We start from the raw sequence: 21207 nt of genomic DNA, 5'->3' as shown, positions 1-21207 counted from the left end.
ATGGAGGACGGGGGTTAGGTGAAGGATGGGGTGCTGGTCGGAGGATGGCTAAAGTCCTCCCAGCCCCACTTACTCACGGTGGCAGCGGCGACACTCCAGTCTAAGAGCAGCCGGGATCGACAGCCAGGAGGGCTGGGGCTGCCCCGTTCGGGGTGAGGGGGAGGCCGGGGGGCCGAGGGGGCCGGAGGCCGGGACGAGTGCAATATTGGCAGGGGAAAGAACAACACTGCACCGCGTCCCGTCCCTCCCGCCCGCCCGGGGCCCGGAATCCCGCTCTCCACCGCTGGAAGCCGGACCAGCCCGAGAACCCAGGACGCGCTGAGGAGTTGGGTTCACCTTGGAGGCCAGAGAGACTTGGCGCCCAGAAGAGGGTGAAGGGGGTGGTAAGGGGAGGGAGAAGGGGAGACCGCGATATCCCGGAAGGCCGCTTTCCGACGCCCGGGCGTTGCGCGCGCTTGCTCTTTAAATACTCAGACTGCTAGGCGCGGAGCCGTCGCCATGGTGACGCGTGTCCCAGCAACCGAACTGAATGGCTATTGCCTGGCAACGCCCGGGGTTGAAGTTTTGGGGCCGCCCACCTAGATACTCGCGCTTTCTCTAGCCTGCGGGGGCGGGGCGGGGGGTGCTTCCCCGCCTCTTCTGCCAGCTCCCCGGCGCGGTGACGTAACGCCCCCAGCCCCGAGCCCGCCCCCGGGTCCCGCCGCTGCACAAAGCCGCGCCAAATCGGCGGAGCCGGGCGGGCCTGCGACCTCCGGTCCTGCTCCTCTGGTTTCACTCCAATCCCGCCGCACCGAAGTGTTCTTAAAGTTCATTTCGCAATCTGTATTCTTTGGGACTAACAATTGTTTCCTAATGCGGACGTAATTGTTTCTGTCGGTCTAGACTGCAATACAGGACCTCCGAATGGGGCCCGATAAACTCCACGTGCGCCGCTGTGGCCCCAAACACTCCTCGGCCCCACATGTTTCTGCCCTTCAAAATATAACTTGGTCTTCCCAAATCACGCACCCTCGTATACTGTTTTGCACCACCCCACCACCTTGTGCGTACCTGCCCCAAACGCCACTCTGCTCTCCCAAGGATAGTTCCGTGCTCCTAAATACCATCTGTCGCCCCACCTATTCTCTGCTTCCTAAATGCGTAACTAATCTGCCCCATTCCACCTCCCACATTCCGATGTCCTCGCCCAAATACCTGGGTGCCCCTTCCACATAACTCAGGACCCCTCCCACTTAGCGCCATTTCCTCCAGACAGCGCCGCGACAGGTCCGAGCCCCCTCCTAAAACCCCCAACCCCTCCATCGATGATACAGTGTGTTCCTCCCCTTCTCTGTCCAAGCCACTGCCTCTCCTGGCCAGGGCTTGCTCTCTCCAGTCTCTCTCTGCCCCCAGTTAGGCAGTGCCACCCAACCTCCTCTCCCCTGACCCGGGTAGCCCCTCAGCCCTCTCGGGCAGGCCGGGTGAAGCTCTTGGTGACCACTAGAGGGCGGGAGAGCCCGGCCAGCGAGCCGCCGCTACCTGGTGGATTCGGGGAAAGGAAAGACCCTAGGGTTTGGTGGAATTTCGTACTTCGCTAAGTGGAAATTTCTTCCCCCGCCCCCTTCTCGAGAGAAAGTCAAGGAAGGAACTTGGGCTGAGGGAAAGTCCGGGAGGGGCGGGGACTGTGGGTTTCGGGGTAGAACCGTGTATAGGACTGGATAGGGAGAAGTTAGAAGGGTGGGGCTATCCGGGAAGTAGTTGGGGGAAGGGGTCCAAAACTAACACCGAGTTTACTCATTGTCGAGCCTTCCCCTCCTTTCTCAGCCCCCAGAGTGGGACTCCAAGCGACCCAGTGAGAATGGGACAATGGTGTGGAGGACCCACAATGCCGCCCCTGGGCTAGAACTTTGACCTAGTCCAATTTCTCTGTTATTCTTCTCACCAGGGCTGTTGTCCCGGGGCTAAAATAGGACCATGGGGACCCAGGTCAGGTTCCAGACTCCCTCCACCACCTTCTGGAGCCAGGGAGTGGTTGGTGAAAGAGGGGAGGCCAGCTAGAAAACAAACAGGTTGTCAGACAGTTGAGTGATTGAAGCCCACATACCTTATTTGAGGGGCCAGAAATGGTTGGGGAGGAGGAGGAAGAGGTTGGAGGTAGGGAAAGGGGGAGGGGGTGGAGCTTTGTCACCTGTCACCTGCTCTGGCTGAGCCTAGGGCGGGCGGGGGACCGGTATAAAGCAGCAGGCGCCTGTGTCCGCTCCACCTCGTGGGCAGCTCCGGCCTGAGTTTGTTCTGTCCCCTCCCCACCACTTTGCCACCACCATGACACCGGACATCCAGGCCCCTTTCCTCTCCCTGCTGCTGCTGTTCCCAGTGCTTACAGGTGAGGGGCACAAGGTGGGGAGGGGGCTGCCCTGCTCCTGTGGTCTTCCCAACTTTCTGTGGGTTTTGCTTCCTGGGAGATGGCATCCAAGAGGCAGAAGTTGCAGACGGGTGGCCTAGTTTCTGCCAGAAGAAGAAATAAAGGAGTGAGGCTAAGGAAAACCTGAGAAGAGACCCTCCACACACACCTGGAGGACTCTGGGTGCCAGGAGCAGACGTATGTCCTGAAGAGAAGTCTGGAGGGGTTGGGGGTGGAATCAGGAGAGGAAAATCTTAGGAGTGGAAAAGCCCACAGTCCAGGAGCAGACAGATATGGGAAGAGAGACGGAGGTTGCCAGCCAGGAAGGAGAAAGAGAGCTGACTCAGGGGCCCACTCCCCAAATCCTCCTGGCATTACTTCCCCAGATGCCAGAGAATGTATTTTCTCCTTATGCTGATTTTCCCCCCAAACATACTCTGTAACCTCTATTTCTTACAGTTGCCAATGTCACTACCCTGACAGCCTCTGACTCCATAAACCCCCGCGAAACTATACCAGTTTCCACTACACAAAGCAGCCCAACGTCCAGTCCCACTAAAGAAACTTCTTGGAGCACAACTACCACCTTACTCACAGCCAGCAGCCCTGCCCCAAGCCCAGCTGCCTCTCCAGGCCATGACGGAGCCTCGACTCCAACCAGCAGCCCTGCCCCAAGCCCAGCTGCCTCTCCAGGCCATGACGGAGCCTCGACTCCAACCAGCAGCCCTGCCCCAAGCCCAGCTGCCTCTCCAGGCCATGACGGAGCCTCGACTCCAACCAGCAGCCCTGCCCCAAGCCCAGCTGCCTCTCCAGGCCATGACGGAGCCTCGACTCCAACCAGCAGCCCTGCCCCAAGCCCAGCTGCCTCTCCAGGCCATGACGGAGCCTCGACTCCAACCAGCAGCCCTGCCCCAAGCCCAGCTGCCTCCAGGCCATGACGGAGCCTCGACTCCAACCAGCAGCCCTGCCCCAAGCCCAGCTGCCTCTCCAGGCCATGACGGAGCCTCGACTCCAACCAGCAGCCCTGCCCCAAGCCCAGCTGCCTCTCCAGGCCACAATGGCACCTCGTCTCCGACCGGCAGCCCTGCCCCAAGCCCGGCTGCCTCTCCAGGCCATGACGGAGCCTCGACTCCAACCAGCAGCCCTGCCCCTAGCCCGGCTGCCTCTCCAGGCCACAATGGCACCTCGTCTCCGACCGGCAGCCCTGCCCCAAGCCCGGCTGTCTCTCCAGGCCATGACGGAGCCTCGACTCCAACCAGTAGCCCTGCCCCAAGCCCGGCTGCCTCTCCAGGCCACAATGGCACCTCGTCTCCGACCGGCAGCCCTGCCCCAAGCCCGGCTGCCTCTCCAGGCCACAATGGCACCTCGTCTCCGACCGGCAGCCCTGCCCCAAGCCCAACTGCCTCTCCAGGCCATGATAGTGCCCCATCCCTGACCAGCAGCCCTGCCCCAAGCCCGACTGCCTCTCCAGGTCAGCACGGCGCCTCATCCCCAACCAGCAGTGACACCTCATCCATGACCACCCGCTCTATGTCAAGCTCCATGGTCACTTCAGCACACAAGGGCACCTCATCCAGGGCTACCATGACCCCAGTCAGCAAGGGCACTCCATCCTCAGTCCCCAGCTCCGAAACTGCTCCCACTGCTGCCAGCCACATTACCAGGACAGCCGCCAGCAGCCCTAGCATAGCACTTTCCACCTCCTCCAATCCTAAGACTTCTCAGCAGTTGTCTGTTAGGGTCTCCCTGTACTTCCTGTCTTTTCGCATTACAAACCTCCAGTTTAACTCTTCCCTGGAAAATCCCCAAACCAGCTACTATCAGGAGCTGCAGAGAAGCATTTGGGGTTTGGTGAGTAGCTGACTTTCCTCTAACATGCACCCCCACCCCCAACCCCCGAAGCAGCCTTCAGAACTCTATGAGGCACTTGCATCAAATCAGTCTTTTCCCTCTCACCCCAGATTTTGCAGATTTATAAACAGAGGAATTTTCTGGGCCTCTCAGAGATCAAGTTCAGGTACAGTTCTGGGTGTGGACTCTGTGGGACTGGTGGATGTTGTCATGACTGTGAGGAGGGTGTACTGACCCAGAAACTGGGACCCATGTCTGAGTTCCCCATTTCTTTGTAACCAGGCCAGGATCTGTGGTGGTAGAATTAACTCTGGCCTTCCGAGAGGGTACCACGGCCGAGTGGGTGAAGGCACAGTTCAGTCAGCTTGAAGCACAAGCAGCCAGTTATAACCTGACCATCAGCGGAGTTAGTGGTGAGTCCACTTCCCCAGCTGCCAGCCAGCACCACCCTGCCCGGGACCCTCTCTCTCCAGCATCTGGGTGCATGCTTTTTCTCTTGGAGCTGGTGGGGGGAGAGCCACCTCCTTTGGGAGACTGCTCTGACCACTGCTTTCCTTTCAGTGTACAATGCCCCATTTCCTTCCTCTGCCCAGGCTGGGTCTGGGGTGCCTGGTTGGGGCATTGCCCTGCTGGTCCTGGTCTGTGTTCTGGTTGCGCTGGCCATCATCTATCTCATTGCCCTGGTAAGTGCTCAGTCCCCAACCCTGACCAGAGTCCCCCTGCTGGAAGGAGCCGTGCGCTCCCCATAACCTCTTGTCTCCCCAGGTTGTGTGTCAGTGCGGACGAAAGAAATGTGAGCAGCTGGACGTCTTTCCAACCCTAGATGCCTACCATCCTATGAGCGAGTACTCCACCTACCACACCCATGGGCGCTACGTGCCCCCTGGCAGTACCAAACGGAGCCCCTATGAGGAGGTGAGGGAGGCGGGGGCGGCGGCGTGGGCGAGGCTTTGTCTGGGCAGTGGTTCTGAAAGGTTACTGGGAAAACCTAAAGAACTGAGAAGAGGTGACATGAAATAAGCAGTGACTGACAAGGCTGGGGTGGAGGTCAGAGGGGTTCTGTGGGAAAGGCTTAGGGAAGAAGGGGGACCTCAGGAGGGTGTGCCCCCCGCAACCAGCACCCCCAGAAGAGCATTCACTGCTCAACTAAACTGGGATGCCCAGAGACGACATGAATGGGGCACTGCCATGAAGGTGCCCACGAAGGTGCCCATGAAGGGCACCAGGGGAACCCTTCATGGAAGGAGCACCTTGCCCCAGCTTGTCTCCTAAGAATGGAGGGTAGATTGGGAAAGGCTGGTGGGGAGAAGGGGGTCTCTGAATTGGGAAAGAAGTCTCACCAAGCCAGGTGAGCCTGGGTGCAAGCTGGGGAGGCACAGACCCCTTCTTCCTTCTTTCTGCCTTTTACTCCGTGACCTAGTAAATAATTACTTTGCCATCTGGGGCTGAAAGGCCACTCCAAGTGGGGGAAGGGAGAGTTTCCTTTTCCTGACTTTTCCTCTGCCTGGGGACTTCCTTCTTCCAGTTTTACAGAAACGTGTACACCTCCTTGGGCTGGAGGAGCAGAGAATGGAGGGAGAAAGGGGCAGGAGGGGAAAGCAGGGGGTGCTGAGAGCCAAGGGGAGGGAGCGAACCAGAGCAGGAGGAGGAGGGGGAGTGGCCCTGTTTACAGTCATCTGGCTGGTGGTGGGGGCCAGCAGGTGCTCTCTCCGGATTAACCCTTTGAAAGCTAGTCAGGCTCCTGGACCATTCACCCTATCCTGGGGTGCCATCCAGGGACCCTGGGGAGGAAGGTTGTCCCAGGAAAGCCTCTGCCGCTCATCCTGGGTCTTTTCTGCCCCTATCTAGGTTTCTGCAGGCAATGGTGGCAGCAACCTCTCTTATACAAACCTGGCAGCCACTTCCGCCAACTTGTAAGGACATGTTGTCTTCTGAGAGTCCAGCCAGTACTGGCTGCCTCCCTGGAATTCTTCACTTCTGGGGACCCCCGCCCCCAACTCTGTTCTGGGCTAGTGAGCTGGGCATTCAGGTGGACTGCTCACAGCCTCCCTCACAGGACCCAAGAAGTCCCCTAAACCATCTTAGCCTTGGTGAAGCCCACCTGAGCCTCTGGGGACAGGCCAGAGGCAGCGGAATGCTGGAATACTGGCTGGAATGCTTGGAAATGGGAGTGGGAACATGAACATGGCTGAATAAAATGCAGACCTCCTCCACGCCCACTACCAGCTTCTGATCTGTTGTCTATGACCTGTGGATGGGTGAGGGGCAGTCAAAATGTGTGTGTGTGTGGAGGGGGGCGGTCTGGAAGAGACCTTTGGGAGAGGAGGGGAAGGGAAGAAGGCCAGAGGAGCGGGGTTCATTTGAGAAGCAGGAGGCGGGAGAGGAGATGGCATTGGCATGCAGGTGGACGGACTCCTGTCGCCTGTCCTGCATGGCCAGCAGCACACGAGGAAGGAGGAAACAAAAGCCTGAGGCTCTAGCAGCCAGCGTGACCCAGCTCTGCCCGCCCGACAGCCGGGCTCGCCCCTATCCCCTGGCCTGGATTTAACCCCCGCACCCTCCTCTCCCCTTGGCATGGTGCCCTCAGGCGGCTCTATTCTTAGCTGTCCGGGTGTGAAGTAAGTCCTAAGGCAGCAGAGTCAACACGGCCACGATAAGGTCCGTGTCAGATCCAGGGCCTGGCGCCAGACTGCCCCACCTGCCTCCTGGCTCTGGGGTCTACTATGTGGTGCCCCAGGGATGGGGAAATAGTTCTGGTTCTGAGGTCAAAGACTTCCCAGATGGCTCAGTGGTGTAGAACCGGCCTGCCAATGTAGGAGATACAAGACTCAGGTTCGATCCCTGGGTTGGGAAGATCCCCTGGAGAAGGAAATGGCAACCCACTCCAGGATTCTCACCTGGGAAATTCCATGGACGGAGGAGCCTGGCGGGCTACAGTCCTTGGGGTCACAGAGAGTCAAACATGACTGAGCACGCACACACTCCCTGACTGACGCACTGATGCCAAAAGCTCAGCTTCTCTGTACACCAGGACTGAATCGAATCTCTGAGACAGAGTTTTAGGTGAAGTAGAAAAGAATAGCTTTATTGTGTTGCCAGGTGAAGGCGGCCACAGTGGGCTAATGCCCTCAAAACCATATGTCCCCAGTTGGAGATTTACAGTAATTGCTCAAAGAGCACATGATCAGCTCATGGACATTTTTCTGATGGGTTGGTGGTGAGGTAACTGGAATTCAGCATCATCGACCTTCAGGACCAGCTGCTCTGGGGTCTACATACCATCTTTAACTTTTCCCACCTGCAGGGGATATCAGTTTCTACAAAACAGCTCAAAGATATTGTGAATATCCATTGATGGGGAAACAGGGTGTTGCTCAAGACTGTCCTTGACTGTTTCTCTCTGGTCTCCCATTCCCTCCTTTCCCTAATTAACAACTGCTTGACTCTGCCCTTGGAACTCAGGGAAGGTCATGGAGGCTGAATGAAGGCTGTCTCCTATAATCCAAGAAATGGTGGAGACAGAAAGGCCTTGTGCCAGGAGCCCCTGATCTCTTTGGGCACCCTAAGTTGCATTCCTGCAGGGCTCCGCCCAGACGCCCCATGGGGGTAGGGGTGGGGGTGGTGGGAGGGCGGGTATCCAATGCAAGCAGCCACCAGAGCGATGTGCCCCCTGGTGGCATGGTCGGTTTGGACCTGGGCTGGGCACAGGTCTGGCAGAAGACTGGGGAGCACAGGGCTTGGGGACCTCCTTCCCTCAGGCACCAGCTCCACCACGCACCCCTGCTCTGAGAAATAGCAGGGAACCCGCCATCCCCTTGGCCTGCCACATCCAGCACAGAAGCTAAGAGGAATGGGCTCCGGGAAGGCAGACATCACAGGAAGGCCTGGCATCACAGTTTATTGTTTATAAACCATGAAAATAACAGCTGTTGTTTGGCACAGGCCTGGCAGTGCTCACCGCAGGGGGGCAGCAGCAGGCACCAGAGGCCTTGCCAGGCCCAACCCAGTGGGGACACTCAAGCTCAGCTGGGACCCCAAGGGAGACTCGGCACGTTGGCATGGGTGCAGGACAGGTTACAGCATGCAAGGGGGAGAAGAGGGGAGAAAAGGCATGCGGCTGGGGGTACAGGGACCCAAATAAATAAAGCAGGATGGGAGGGTCCCTTTCCCTCACCAAAGAGTGCCTGGGTACTGTCCAGCCAAAAAGCCTCTCTGCCCCAAGACTGAAGTTCAGCATGGATGGGGCAGGGAGCTTGGCAGGGCGGAGGGCAGAGCTGGGGAGCATGCCCAGTGTTCCGGGTGCCTTCCCTCCCAATCAGCCTGGGGAGGAACGCAGGGCAGGTGTGGGGCAGGGGCTCTCTCCATGACTGGGGCAAGATGCCAAGGGCAGGGCATGGGGCAGAGATATGGTGGGGGTGGGAACCTGGATTAACAGGCAATAGGGAGAATGGGGGACATCCAGAGAGGTGAGTAGAGGAGAGTCCCTTGGTCAAGAAAGGCCCTGGGAAGACACAGATAGGAGAAGGGACAGGACCATGTGGGAGGAAGAGCTTAAGGGAGAAGCTGCCAGAGAGATGACCCGGCTTCAGGAGGCGTGGAGGGCCAGGGCCCAGCAGGGGCCCGGGAGGCTCAGTCCAGCTTGGCAAAGCCCCCAATGGTGACCTTCCTCTCCGGCTTAGTGCCCACGGGCTCCTGTAGCTGCACTGCGCCACCCCCAATGAAGCAAAAGGCAGGGCACACAGGTCCCGAGCAGTCCAGGGGGCACTCCAGAAGCCCTCGGAAGGACACGGCATCGAGGAAGGAAACGCGACCCCGCTCGTAGTCCAGGCAGATGCCCAGGCGGGGCGGCAGGGGCACTGTGCAGCTGGCCGCCGGGCCGTCCCTCCCTGTCAGCCCCGCATTCGCACTGGCCCCAGCCCCCAGCAGGATCTTGCCCATGCCGATGGTCAGGAAAGCGAAGGGTGGCGACGCCTCCACGGTGGCGTCCTCGGCACCGCTGTCGTGTCCACTGTCTGGGTCGTACCTGCAGGAATGGGTGTTGGGTAGAAGAATGTCGGGGGTGGGGTAGATGGTACCCAAGGGCTGAGATGTTGGGAGGATGGGATGTCGGGGAGCACGCAGTTCCAAGGATTGATTTGGGGACATTGAGAAGAGAACACATTGAAGAGACGGGCGTTATAATGTAGGGCTGGGGTTTGGTTTGGTGAGAATGGGGAAAGGCAAGCACATTGGCCAGAGGGGTGGGGGAGGGGAGGAAAGACAGGGTATCGCTCGGGCACACTGGAGAAAGGCAGTGCTTCCAACGCAGGCAAGTGGGAAGAAAATGGCGCTGGGATATCGTGCTGGAGAGGGTTTTGAGGGTTAGAGAATCTTGAAAGGATGAGGGGTTAGCGGTGGGGAGAGGCGGGAGCAGAGAAAACATGCTGGGAAGGGGGATGCTGGGAGAGAGATGAGGGCGGGTCAGTGTCTTAGGTGAAGGGTGTTGGGGGATGCAGGTTGGGGATCACAGGTTTAGGAGGGAACTGATGTTGAAGAGAAGACACTTCTGAAGAAATGGGGTATTGAGGGATAGAGTGCTGAGGGGGAAGAAGAGCATGTGTGGGTGGCTGAAAAAGAGGATGCTGGGGATGAGAGGGTATGGAGAAGGAAAGTTTAAGGGAAGAATTTGAGGAGGCTGAGACAAGGTGTGGGGGAAGGAAGTACTGGAGAGAAAAAGTTTTGTGGTGAAAAGATGTTGCCAAAGGGGTGTGAGGAAGAAAGGGCACGGAGACTTGGCGAGATAGTGTGTTAGCCTGAGTGACAGATGGAGGGGAGTGGAGATGGCTTCCTTTTCCATTGCCCCTTTCCCCAGTCACTCCAAAGATCAACCTCCAAAACGCTTTCACGGAGCCCACACTTCTCCTGACCACAGCGCCTCCAGGCTGCCTCATGTTACTTCCTCCTGATTTCCTTCCAGCTCCATGCCAGCAAGTGTGTGCTCCCTTCGTCACCCCGCCGTGTTCCCAGCTCCCCCACCCAGACCCCCAGAACCCCATACCTCCCAGAGGGGCCTGACCTGGGGCTGATCACGTCGGGGGCACCCTGGAAGCTTTCCTGAAGCTTGCTCTCCAGCCCGACGCCCACCTTGACCAAGTAGGAGGCTGGGTCTACGGCGCAGGCCCAGTAGCTGCGGCCCTGGGTCACAGCCACATCGCCCAGGACCACGTCCACGCTCAGGTGGCAGCCCGTCAGCAGCCGCTCGGCAGCCAGCAGCAGGGGCAGCCCTGGGACACTCCTCACCGCTCGCTGGTCCTTGCTGATGGCCAGCCGCTCTCGGCTTGTGCCCCAGCGGCCATCCAGGAAGAAGTGCAGGACTGGAGTAGGGGAGGGTTAAGACAGAAGGATGGACTTCAGGGACAAACACTGGCACTGGGGATCTCGAGGTGTCAGCACGAGACACTGGGAGATTTCAGAACACAGAACAAGTTGCCGAGGGACGGGCAGGGGGCTCTTGGGAACAGGGCCTGGAAAACTGGAATGGGGAGTATAAGGGAAGAAGAAAGGGCATCCCAAGTGGGCATGGGACCCCAGGAAGAGTTTTAGTGATGACTAGTGGGCATGGAAACCAGTCTCCCAGACCCAGCTGACTCGCTCTGGCTGCCTCTTCTATTATGCCTATACTCCAGAGCCTCCGCTATTTTCTGGAGAGTCACTTGACCAACATTTATTGAGCCCTGGTGCTGTGCTTAGTCGCTCAGTTGTGTCCGACTCTTTGTGACCCCATCGACTATAGCCCGCAAGGCTCCTCTGACCATGGGATCCTCCAGGCAAGAATACTGGAGTGTGTTGCCACACCCTCCTCCAGGGAATCTTCCCAACCCAGGTCTCCTGCATTGCAGGCAGATTCTTTACCATCTGAGTCACCAGGGAAGCCCTATTGAGCCCTTGAAAAGTGAAAAGTGAAGTCCCTCAGTCATGTCCAACTCTTTGCGACCTCATGGACTGTAGCCCACCAGGCTCCTCAGTCCATGGGATTTTCCAGGCAAGAATACTGGAGTGGGTTGCCATTTCCTTCTCCAGGGGATCTTCCCAACCGAGGGATCGAACCCAGGTCTCCCGTATTGCAGGCAGATGCTTTAACCTCTGAGCCACCAGCTCAAATTCTTGGCTAAGACTTTACACATTAGCAAGTCACTTAATTCTTACAACAATGCTATGGGGTAGGTGTTGTTACAATACCTACAGAGGAGGAACTGCAGGTTCAGAAAGGGTGAATAATTCACCCAAAGCCACACCACTGGCAAGAGGCAGAGCTGGGATTTGAACCCAGGCAGTCTGGCTCCAGAGCTAGTGAGGATGACCCACTGGGTTATGCAGTCTCTATGGGGCCCGGCCAGCAGCAGCTGTCCATGCCGGGGTCCCAGGCACCCAGGGCCCACTCACCGGGCGCGGGCGGAGTGTGCAGATGCACGTCCTCGCTGTACTCGCCGTAGCCGGCCTTGTTGCAGCCGCGGACACGCAGCACGTACACAGAGCCCGTGTCGGGGTTCTCCAGCAGGGCGCTGGTACCCCTCACCTCCTCCCGCCGCTGCCAGCGGGTGGGGCCTGGCTGGGCCGGCACGTCGGTGCGCCGGAACTCAATGGTGTAGTGCCAGGCAGGTGGTGAGTGGGGGGGCAGCCGCCAGCAGAGGAAGATCTGGTCGTAGGCAAAGGTGCGCTGGGTGTCGATGACTGGAGCCTCGGGCACTGTTGGAAGAGACAGTGGGGGTCAGTCACGGCCTGGCCACGGGCATGGTGTGGAGGGTGGGCGGGAAAAGGGAAAGCAGCGGGAGCCGGGGGGGTGAGTGCGAGTGAGAGGGATCTGGGAAGACGCCTGTCTGGGCCCTGGGTGCGGGAAAAGGAGAGGCAGGTGGCCTGAGGCCAGTCCTGGGCTGCCACTCCCTCGATCTGGGCCTCAGTTTCCTCCTCTGTCAAATGAAGGTACGAGATCACGTGTTGTCCTTTCTTTCTATGACCCTTTTTAGTCTATGAATACAGAGGAGCCCCAGGGAAAGGCAGGTAACGGCCACTGGAGCCCACCCAGGCAAGAGGGTGCTGAACAGGAAGAGGAAACTGCACGGGAGACAGATGCGAGGAGAGGCAGCAAGGCAGAAACCGGGGGCAGAGGGCCAGTGCAAGCTCGATGGCACAGGAAGGGTCAGGGGAAGAGAAGGAAAGCCTAGGCGGCAAAGGTCATAAGGACAAAAAGTCAGAAATGCAAGGATTAAGGGTCAGGGAAGAGGATGGTGGAGGCGGTCTGGTTAGGGCAGGAAAGAGAAGGAAGCCATGGGTGGGGAGCCGGGCTGCGTGGGAGTGGCAGGGCAGGGCAGGGGACCTGGCAGAGGGGGCAGGACCCCCAGGGCAGGGCCGCTGACTTGCCTGGGGTGCTCCGGAGCAGAGTCCGCGGTGGCCACAGCCTACAAACAAAGAGAGGGAGAAGCAGCGCTGAGCGCGGTGGGACGGGGTGGCCGGGTGGGCTAGGTGGGCAGGATGGCTGGCCAGGCCAGGCGGGAGGCTTGGGAGTTAGTTCCCTGGTGGGCACTGCCCCCCGGGCCCGCTGCTGGGGAGGAAGGGAGGAAGGCTCTAATGGGACATAGGGCCTGGCCATCTCCTCACCTCGCAGGAAATTAAGCTCTGTCAGCAGCTTCATCTCACGCCCCACATCCAGCTGGCAATGGCGGAAGGAGGAGCTGGCAGCTGGCCGGAATGTCTGGAGGGCCTCTGTGGCTCGGGCAATCCTGGGATGGGGGCAGGCAAGGGTCAGATTTTCCTGTAGCTCAGATGGTAAAGAATCTGCCCGCAATGCAGAAGACCTGGGTTCCATCCCTGGGTCGGGAAGATCCTCTGGAGAAGGGAATGGCAATCCACTCCAGTATTCTTGCCTGGAGAATCCCAAGGACAAAGGAGCCTGGCAGGCTACAGTCTGTGGTGTCACAAAGAGTCAGACAGGACTGAGCGACCACCACCACCAAGGGTCAGGCACTGCTGTCTGGGCCACCGCCCTTCCCCTTGATTCTGCCGTGTGTGGCCCTAGAGCCTTGGTATCGGCTATGGCTCTCTTCCCTGTCCCTTTGGGCAACAGCTGGTATCCATTTGGCCTGGTGAAAAGTCCTCAGGGCCCAGCTCTCCGCTGGGCAGGACTCTCGACACTGCCTGATACATGGGCTACACCCACGATGCCCCTACCCTGCAGGAGCCTATGACCCTGTGCCATGCCCCCTGAGTACCTGTTGTGCAGTTGTTTGGCTGCTTGCACAAAGCAAGGCTGGTCTGTTTCTTTAAGAACCTCCTGAGCGTAGCCCACCAGACCTGAGCCGTCCAGCAGGCTCCGGTGCTCCTGGATCTGGGCGCTGAGACGGGCCAGCCGTTCTTGCTGACACTCCTCAATGGCCTGAAGCAGTGACGCCCGCTTCTCCTCCAGCACAGCCCCCAGCCCCCGCACCAGCTGGGACACCTCCTCCTTGGCCTGCTGACCACTCACCTGTCCAGAGAGCAACATTGACTGCCTCCTTCTTGAAGGCTGCATCTGCTCCAGCCTCCTGGGGCACCACACCACGACTAGGATCACAAAGGATCTGGGGAAATCCTACCTACCCATTCAAGTGGGACCAGGCTCATGGCTCCACGGTCTCCTGTACACCCACATAGGCTCAACTCCTGACCATTTGTGTTAATCTTCCTGGAGGCCCACACCATGATCCTGACTCCTTGAGGACTCCCCCAAATAAAAGAGGCCACGACCACACTAATATCCACCTGGATCACACTAATGTCCACCAGCATCTGTGCCATCCTTACCGCCCTTCCCCACGTCAGCTGATTCAAGCAATCTGGCAAAAGGTATCAGAGCCATCGCCTCACCCTCCTTGGTCCAAGGATGTGTGCCATCCCCAGCAGGCAGCTGAGCCTGAAGGCATCTGAGCTCCATCCCTGGGGCTTTTCAAGCTCTCCCTCTCCAGGGTGATAGACACCCTGTCTCCACTGTAGCCTTGGGTACCGCCTGGCCTGGGGCACTGCCATTTCTGACAACCTGGTTTAACCAGAGCCTTGACACATCCACGGACCCCACATGGGCTTCCTGAGTTTGCAGCCAGGCGAGTGGGCTGTGCCCATCTTCACCCCCTTCCTGCTCCCACTGCCAGGCAGGACCCAGGGCCCACCTCCGTGCCCTCCCTCACCTCCGTGTGCCTCACGGTCTCCTCCAGCTCACAGATCTGGGTCTGCACTGTGTCCTGGTTTCCCAGGATGTATGTCAGGCTCTTTGTCAGCTTGTCCTGAGGGGCAAAGAAAGAGGTGGGCATCACGCCTGGCCCTGAAGCAGCCAGCAGTGCAGAGGAGAGGTGAGTTGGTGTGGGTGTGGGCAGTCCTGGTGTTGAATGAGGCAGGGTCCTCACCTTGAGGGCCTGGTAGGCACTGACCACTGGCGTGATTTTGTGGCCGCTGTGGGTGCGCCGCACACGGCAGAGCTGGCACACCAGTCGTTGGCACGTCTTGCAGTAATGGGTCACCTCTTCCTTGTGATCTGGACACATTAGTCCCTAGGGACAAAAACAGCAAGGAAATAGTCAGCCAATGGCGTGTGTAAGGGTGCTGACCTACCACAGGGCAGTTCCCTGCCTGTCCTCCCCTGGGCCGGCCGCAAGCTGGTGGAGGGGAGTTCAGACGCGGTGCTCCATGGTGCCACCTGCTGGTATGCCCTGGCAATCAAGGAGAACCTTTCCTGCAAACCACCTTGCTCCTCCCTTCCTCTGCATGTGGTAATAACAATAATGGTTAATAATTAGCCATGTCTATCTTGTTTACTGCTGTAGCCCCAACACCTAGGATAGCACCAGGTACTTGATAAATATTTGTTCAATGAATGAATACATGACAGACCTTTTCACTGTATATAAATAACTTTCACAAACATTATCTCAGGAATCCTCCCATCAACCCTGCAGGTATGGAGATTGCAGGGCAGATATATTACAAGCCTCATTCAGCAGATGAGATGGAGGCTCAAAGATGTTCAAAGATTTGTCCAGTGCCTTTATTGTTATAGAAAAAGGAGTTTGGCAATGGCAAACCTGTGGCCACCTCCTTTTGGAAGCCCACAGTGCCGGGCATGCCCTCCCACCCAGCACCACCATGCCCTCCCCCCCTTCCCAGGCCCTGCAAAGGCTGGCTCACCTTGGGGCGAAAGGAGAGGGTGGGCAGGGTGGGTTCATGCTGGGCCTTCTGGGTGCCCCAGGGATGGAAGAGCTTGAAGCACTCGTTGCAGAAGGTGGCGCGGCACTCGGTACAGCCCTTGGTGGCTTCTAGTTGCGGGGGCTTGCACAGCTGGCACAGGATGGCACCACCCACACTCACACTCTGGCGGTACCGCTCCACCACACGCTCCAGGGTCAGGTTCCGGAAAAGCCCTGCCAAGCCCCGCTCCCCCAGCTCCACATCGCCCTGGCAGGCTGGGCACGGGAACATGATCACCTGGGGTGCAGAGCACCTCGCTTCCGCCCGGGGTATGTCCCAAAGCCTGTGGATGGGCCAGGAAGTAGGGAGGTGAAAATCACAGCTGACTCAGGGTGGGGGAAGTCTGTTCAATTAAAGAATTAATTTTCATTGTGCCAGAGCTCAGCTCTTAGCAGAGCCTGGATGGGCAGTACCCCTTGAAAAATAGACAGGTGCCCCTGGCCAGGGATGGACCCCTTCCATCTTCCTGATGGACATCCCAGCATCCCCATCCCAACCCCATGGGTGCCAGCCCCACCTGACTTAAGCAGCCGGTCCAAGCGGTCTGGTTTGGGGAGAGTTCTGCGGGAGAGGCGAGGGCTTCGGGTGGATGGGGTGGAGGCAGGAGAAGTGGGCTCGGAGCTGGGGTCCCCACCATGGCCTATGTAGCCCTGCTGGCCCAGGACCTCCCGGGCACAGGCCTGGCACACGTTGTGGGTACAGGGCAGCACCAGCGGCTGCTTATACATTTCTTGACACACTGGGCACAGCAGTTCCTTCTCCATGTTCTTCATGCTCGTCTGTGGAGGGACCAGGAGGTTGGATCAGAGCTTGGACACCTGGGTATATCTCAAGAGGCGCCTCAACTGCATTTAAAGACCCAAGGGTTCTTGGAAATGAGGAAGAAAAACTACAAGGGACCCGAAAAGCTATGGATTTTTCGCCAGCATCAGCCTTGGCCTGGTTCACAGGCCTTCCAACTCCGTGTCCCCAGCATGCGTCCCTCCTGCAGAGCTACATACATAAGGAGGAGGGATGGCTGGAGCTCAGGTCTCCCCCAGTCTCAAGCCCCACCCCCTGTCCTAGTCTCAGCCGGACCGACAGCCGCTCTCACCTGGCCTTTGCCCCCCTCCCCCCCGTCTCCCGGCAGCCTGCCCCAGGCACTTCTCTCAAGGACACCGCCCATTCTGCAGCTCTGTGCAGAGGCCACCCCCCCCAACCCCCGCCTCCCCGCTTCTCTGGCATCCCCCTTTCCCTCCTCCCCCGCGTGATTTCTCCTTATAACCAGGCTCTCTCCATCCTCCTGCTCACCCTGTCTGTCCTCCTGCGGTGGCTCCGGCCTGCAGCCGCCTTCGCCTCCATTGCCCATCACTAACCCATCTGGCTCCTCCTAACCCATACCATTTTGCCCCCCACCATCCGGCTCTCCTGCTACCACCCCAGGCATAACCCGGCCTGTCGCAACCCCTCCCAAGGTAGGGTAGAAAGGAGCGCGCCGCCTATTTGCCCCCTCCCCACCGGAAGTACCCCTCCCTTTTTCGGTGGCGGGGGTCCTCAGGCTATGCCCCACCCCCACACCTCACCTTGGTCCCTCTCTTCGCAGCCATCCCGGTCAGGGGCGCAGCTGACACAAAGGAGGGAGGGACAGGGAGGGAGGGGGAAGGAAGTGGTGGGGGGGAGCAGGGTTGGCACCGCCCCTGGGAGAGCCGGGCACGGGTTGCCATGACAACCGCAGGCTCGGAGGCAGCCCTGCGTGGGGGTGCTGTGGGGTGGGGTCTCGTGAAGGGGTCCAATTTGGGAACTGCACCGTGGTGCGGCTCCTTCCTCGCCCCCGACCTGTTCTCAGTTTTCTTGGAAAATACCCAATCTCACGCCCCTTCCTCATAGCATAGCCCCGTTGCCCTGCAACCCCAGCCTCGGTGCACGGCTGGAGGCTACCCCAAGCCACCCGCTGTATCCAGGCAGCTCCATGTTCCTTACACCCCAGCAGATGGACGCCTTCACGGCATTCACCTCCGGGCTGCCCCCGGGATTACCCTCTCAAACCTGCATCCCGATCCTCCCAGTCCTTTCGGCCACTGACAACCCCCTGGCTACATCCCAGCATCTTGCGGGACCCCCACCTGTTCGAGGTCCCGGCCTGCCCCGGACCCCTATGCTCCCCCTCCCCCTCCCCTCGACCCCACCTTAACTCACACTGATGCGGACCAGTGCATCCATGATAGAAGTGAAGGTCTGCATATCCTCACCCTCAGCCATGGCCCTAGCATGCCCGCCCGCCCCCGGGTGCCCGATCCCGGCTGCGGCTGCGAACCCCGGGCTTAATGCAGGAGCCGGGTGGGGATGTGGGGAGGGGTGAGGGTGAGATGTCACTGCGCATGCTCCAGGGACCAGCATCTAACGGCGCCCGTCGAGGTAGGAGGTGGGAAATAGTTTTCCCCACGTGGTTCTCAGAAGGCGGTCGGGTAGCGGGGCAGTAGTTAGGTAACATGGAACGGTATTTGAGGGGGAGCCATTTCTTATGTTCAAATTCTTCACTGGCTTCTAATCTTACTCATAGAAAGCAGAAGGATAGTTTTAGAGAAAGATAGACTCCAGGATGGAAGGACTAGATTTTGGTTTGGGCAAGAGTCCACGGGAGATATCAAGGCAGTGTTCATGGGGGGGGTTAGTTTTGAAGAACAGGCTGACATAATTGACAAAGAAGACAGAAGCAGTCCATGGGCCCGGTGATTTGAAGAGTTAAGTGCAGCTTGCACTGAGAGGCAGCAGATGCTCTGGGTGCGGGGAAGAGCCGGGAACCAGGGTGGTGGCCAAGGATGCTCCTTAGACGCAATATTTCCTCCCTGCAGGAAGAGGGCGCTGCATTCAGGCGCTGAGGGGGAGAAAGAGGAAGGCGTTAAGGGAGAAACAAGGCCACGTTAGGGCTTGACGCATGCGCACAGCCAATCGTCCCCGGTTCGGCTCTCCTCCTGGGCAGAAGCACGGATTGGACCCAAGGGCAGGGCATGATGGGTAACGGGACCAACGGGATCCCCTCTACCCCACCAACCCGGGAGGACTAGTTGGGGTCGGAGTTGGGTGGACTAGCTTTCCTGGTCCTCTCCCCACAGAGCTGACGTGTCCTGGGTTCCAGGCGATGGGCATTTCCACGGGGCGGGAGGGTTCAGGGTGAGGAATTCCTGGGGGGTCGCCGCGAGGTGTGGGGAGTTGGGGAAGGTGGCTGCAGTCCCCGGAGTGCTTGGAAGTGATCGGGCTCTCGAACTCCCGGACCTGCTGAATCTGCCTGCGGCTCCTGCAGGGAGGGCTGGGCCTGACTCTCCGTCTCTCCTCTCCCCCGCCCCAGTGGTGGGTACAGGCACGTCGCTGGCGCTTTCCTCCCTCCTGTCCCTGCTGCTCTTCGCTGGGATGCAGATGTATAGTCGCCAGCTGGCCTCCACCGAGTGGCTCACCATCCAGGGCGGCCTGCTTGGTTCCGGCCTTTTCGTCTTCTCTCTCACTGTATCCTCTCAGCGGGGGAGTGGGCAGAGTTGTTTGAGGGTAGGAAGGGTGGAGGGTCAGGTAGGCTTGTACCCTTCCCGTTAACCCGCACGTCTCAGCCCCCATGGCACGACCGACGCCTTAACTCCCTCAACCCAGGCCTTCAATAATCTGGAGAATCTTGTCTTTGGCAAAGGATTCCAAGCAAAGATCTTCCCTGAGAGTAAGTGAAAATTTGAGGTTGAGTATTTGAACCCTTTCTTGTAAGCCTCACCTCTAATCTCCTCCAACACTGTGCTGAACTTCCAGGTGCTTAGACAGTAAAGATTGTTGAGGAACCATGTGTACTCACTGTCTGAAAACAGATGATACTTTTGGATACAGTACTTTTTACTCTTGGAATTGGAGCTAGGAGAAAGGGCTTCTGAAAGCAAGAAACTCATTTACTTTCTGGCCAGTTTCCGGGGAAGGTTTGAGGGAATAGGCAGGTCTGCGCCTGTAATGAATATATCCAAGGAGGGTGTTCTTTGTTTCCACCAGAAAAAGAAGGGCCAAATTCACTGAAGGATTCCAAGGTGACATGGACCCAATACTAATGAACTGTATTTGAGATGATTGTGAAGAGCCTAAAGTATCAGATAACACCAGCTTTCTGTGTCAGCAGGAATCCTCACCAAAGTAGAATAATTGTTAGATTGTTTTCCATTTGAAAGGATCCTTGTTGTTGCTCATGTACTCAAGAATTGATGATTTAGTTACGTATGGAGAATTAAGTTCATAAAGCAAATTAGGCGTCAAGGCCAGATCACCTAAGGATGCCACATGCCCCAAATTGATAGCAGATGCCATCTCCTGTGAAGCCTTCACCTGTCACTGTGGCCGTCATTTCTTCACCCTCCTTACCTCTTGCCCTCTTCACCTGGCCGCTCTGCAGGCTTCCAGAGCTCCTTCCATACAGCAGAACATCTCTCTATTAGGTTTTGTTTTTCTGTGTATTGTCTTCATTTGCTTCTGAAAGAAGCTTCTGTCATGGGAAAGCTGCTTGGCCCTCTTCACCTGCCCTCCTCAGCTGGGCAGGTGGGATTGCCCTTGCTATCTGCCCTCCCACCTTCTCTCCAGTCCTACTCTGGCTGTCTGGAGACCCTTTTCTGCCCCCATGGGTGTGTGTGTCCACACACTCCGCTCTCCACTTTATGTCCAGGGAGTGAGAACCTCACTTCCAGCACTGGCCAGCCAGTTTAGTGAATTGATCCCCTTTGGCTGGCTTCTGTTGAAAAGGCCGTGACCCTCTTCCTCAAATGCAAGCAAGCCTTACCCTTCAGACTCTGCTGTCATCTTTCCTTTTTACTGGATGCAAGCCAGGATAGGGAAGTTAGGTGATATTTGGGGCAGAGCTGGAAATGAGAATGCATCTGGTACTTCCATGTCCTGGGTATCGATAAGACCATCTGATGTCCCCTTGCTGTCATGCCTTACCTCTACAAGCAGGTCCCCCAAGATTCAGAGAGCCCCAGATTTCTCCTAGACCCAAATATGAATGCCTGGTGTCTCCATTCTGACCACCACCCTCCTTGTCACCTTTTGCCTCCCCAGTTCTCCTCTGCCTCCTGTTGGCTCTCTTTGCATCAGGCCTCATCCACAGAGTCTGTGTCACCACTTGGTAAGTGCCTGACAGCTGGATAAGGGGTGTAGCATCCTGCCCTTTGGCACTTGACCCTCCTGTGATGGTTCCAGACTTCCCCATACCTCCCTCCCGCTCTGTTCTCCTTCCTGTCCCCTTTCCCATTTTCCTAAACCTGAGCCTAGATTCTTTCCCTCATGCTGGTGTCTGCTGTAGGAGGCACCAGGTTGGCAGCATGCCTATTAATGCCACCACTGTTTTTCTTCACCCTGTAGCTTCATCTTCTCCATGGTTGGTCTGTACTACATCAACAAGATCTCTTCCACTCTGTACCAGGCGACAGCTCCAGTCCTCACGCCAGCCAAGGTTACGGGCAAGGGCAAAAAGAGAAATTGACCCTGAATGTCTAATAAAGTTGGTTCTTTGTAGCTCTGAGCTGTGATACACTGTGGGCCTCTCCTGCCCATGCGTGTACATGGGTATGTGCAGAATGCTGCGGCAGATGGGTACCTGCTGCTTTCAGTCCTTGGGGATGGAGGAGCTTTCCTTCCTCCAAGGTTCATTTTTACCAACTGTTTATGGAGTGCCGTCAGTGCCAGGCACTTTGCCAGGCACTGGAGTGGCGTATGCTTGTGTAAGAGTCTCA

At 57.9% G+C, this 21207-nt stretch overlaps 3 protein-coding genes across 3 annotated transcripts; 2 read left to right on the top strand and 1 right to left on the bottom strand.

Moving 5' to 3' along the window:
• Positions 1-2198: 2198 nt before the first annotated feature.
• MUC1 (mucin 1, cell surface associated) lies at positions 2199-6444 on the top strand. The gene is made up of 8 exons (XM_070363680.1): positions 2199-2362; positions 2840-3133; positions 3312-4231; positions 4342-4397; positions 4514-4644; positions 4793-4914; positions 4997-5146; positions 6080-6444. The coding sequence occupies exons 1-8, from the start codon at positions 2302-2304 to the stop codon at positions 6146-6148; spliced, it is 1803 nt and encodes a 600-aa protein (XP_070219781.1). The 5' UTR covers positions 2199-2301; the 3' UTR covers positions 6149-6444.
• An 811-nt stretch (positions 6445-7255) lies between these two features.
• Positions 7256-17802, bottom strand: TRIM46 (tripartite motif containing 46). The gene is given in 11 exon segments (XM_070367298.1): positions 7256-9254; positions 10287-10584; positions 11654-11956; positions 12866-12987; positions 13477-13730; positions 14428-14523; positions 14644-14787; positions 15422-15720; positions 15723-15764; positions 15999-16260; positions 17657-17802. Coding segments are annotated over 11 exon segments (2277 nt in total). The 5' UTR covers positions 17720-17802; the 3' UTR covers positions 7256-8860.
• A 593-nt stretch (positions 17803-18395) lies between these two features.
• KRTCAP2 (keratinocyte associated protein 2) lies at positions 18396-20996 on the top strand. The gene is given in 6 exon segments (XM_005898679.3): positions 18396-18430; positions 18432-18475; positions 18807-18961; positions 19100-19163; positions 20534-20600; positions 20837-20996. Coding segments are annotated over 6 exon segments (486 nt in total). The 3' UTR covers positions 20958-20996.
• The last annotated feature ends 211 nt before the right edge of the window (positions 20997-21207 follow it).

Source organism: Bos mutus, chromosome 3 (assembly GCF_027580195.1).
Source record: "Bos mutus isolate GX-2022 chromosome 3, NWIPB_WYAK_1.1, whole genome shotgun sequence".
NCBI classification, from domain to species: Eukaryota; Metazoa; Chordata; class Mammalia; order Artiodactyla; family Bovidae; genus Bos; species Bos mutus.
Note: the sequence above shows the minus strand (reverse complement) of the source record. Positions and strands in the feature narration are given on the sequence as shown.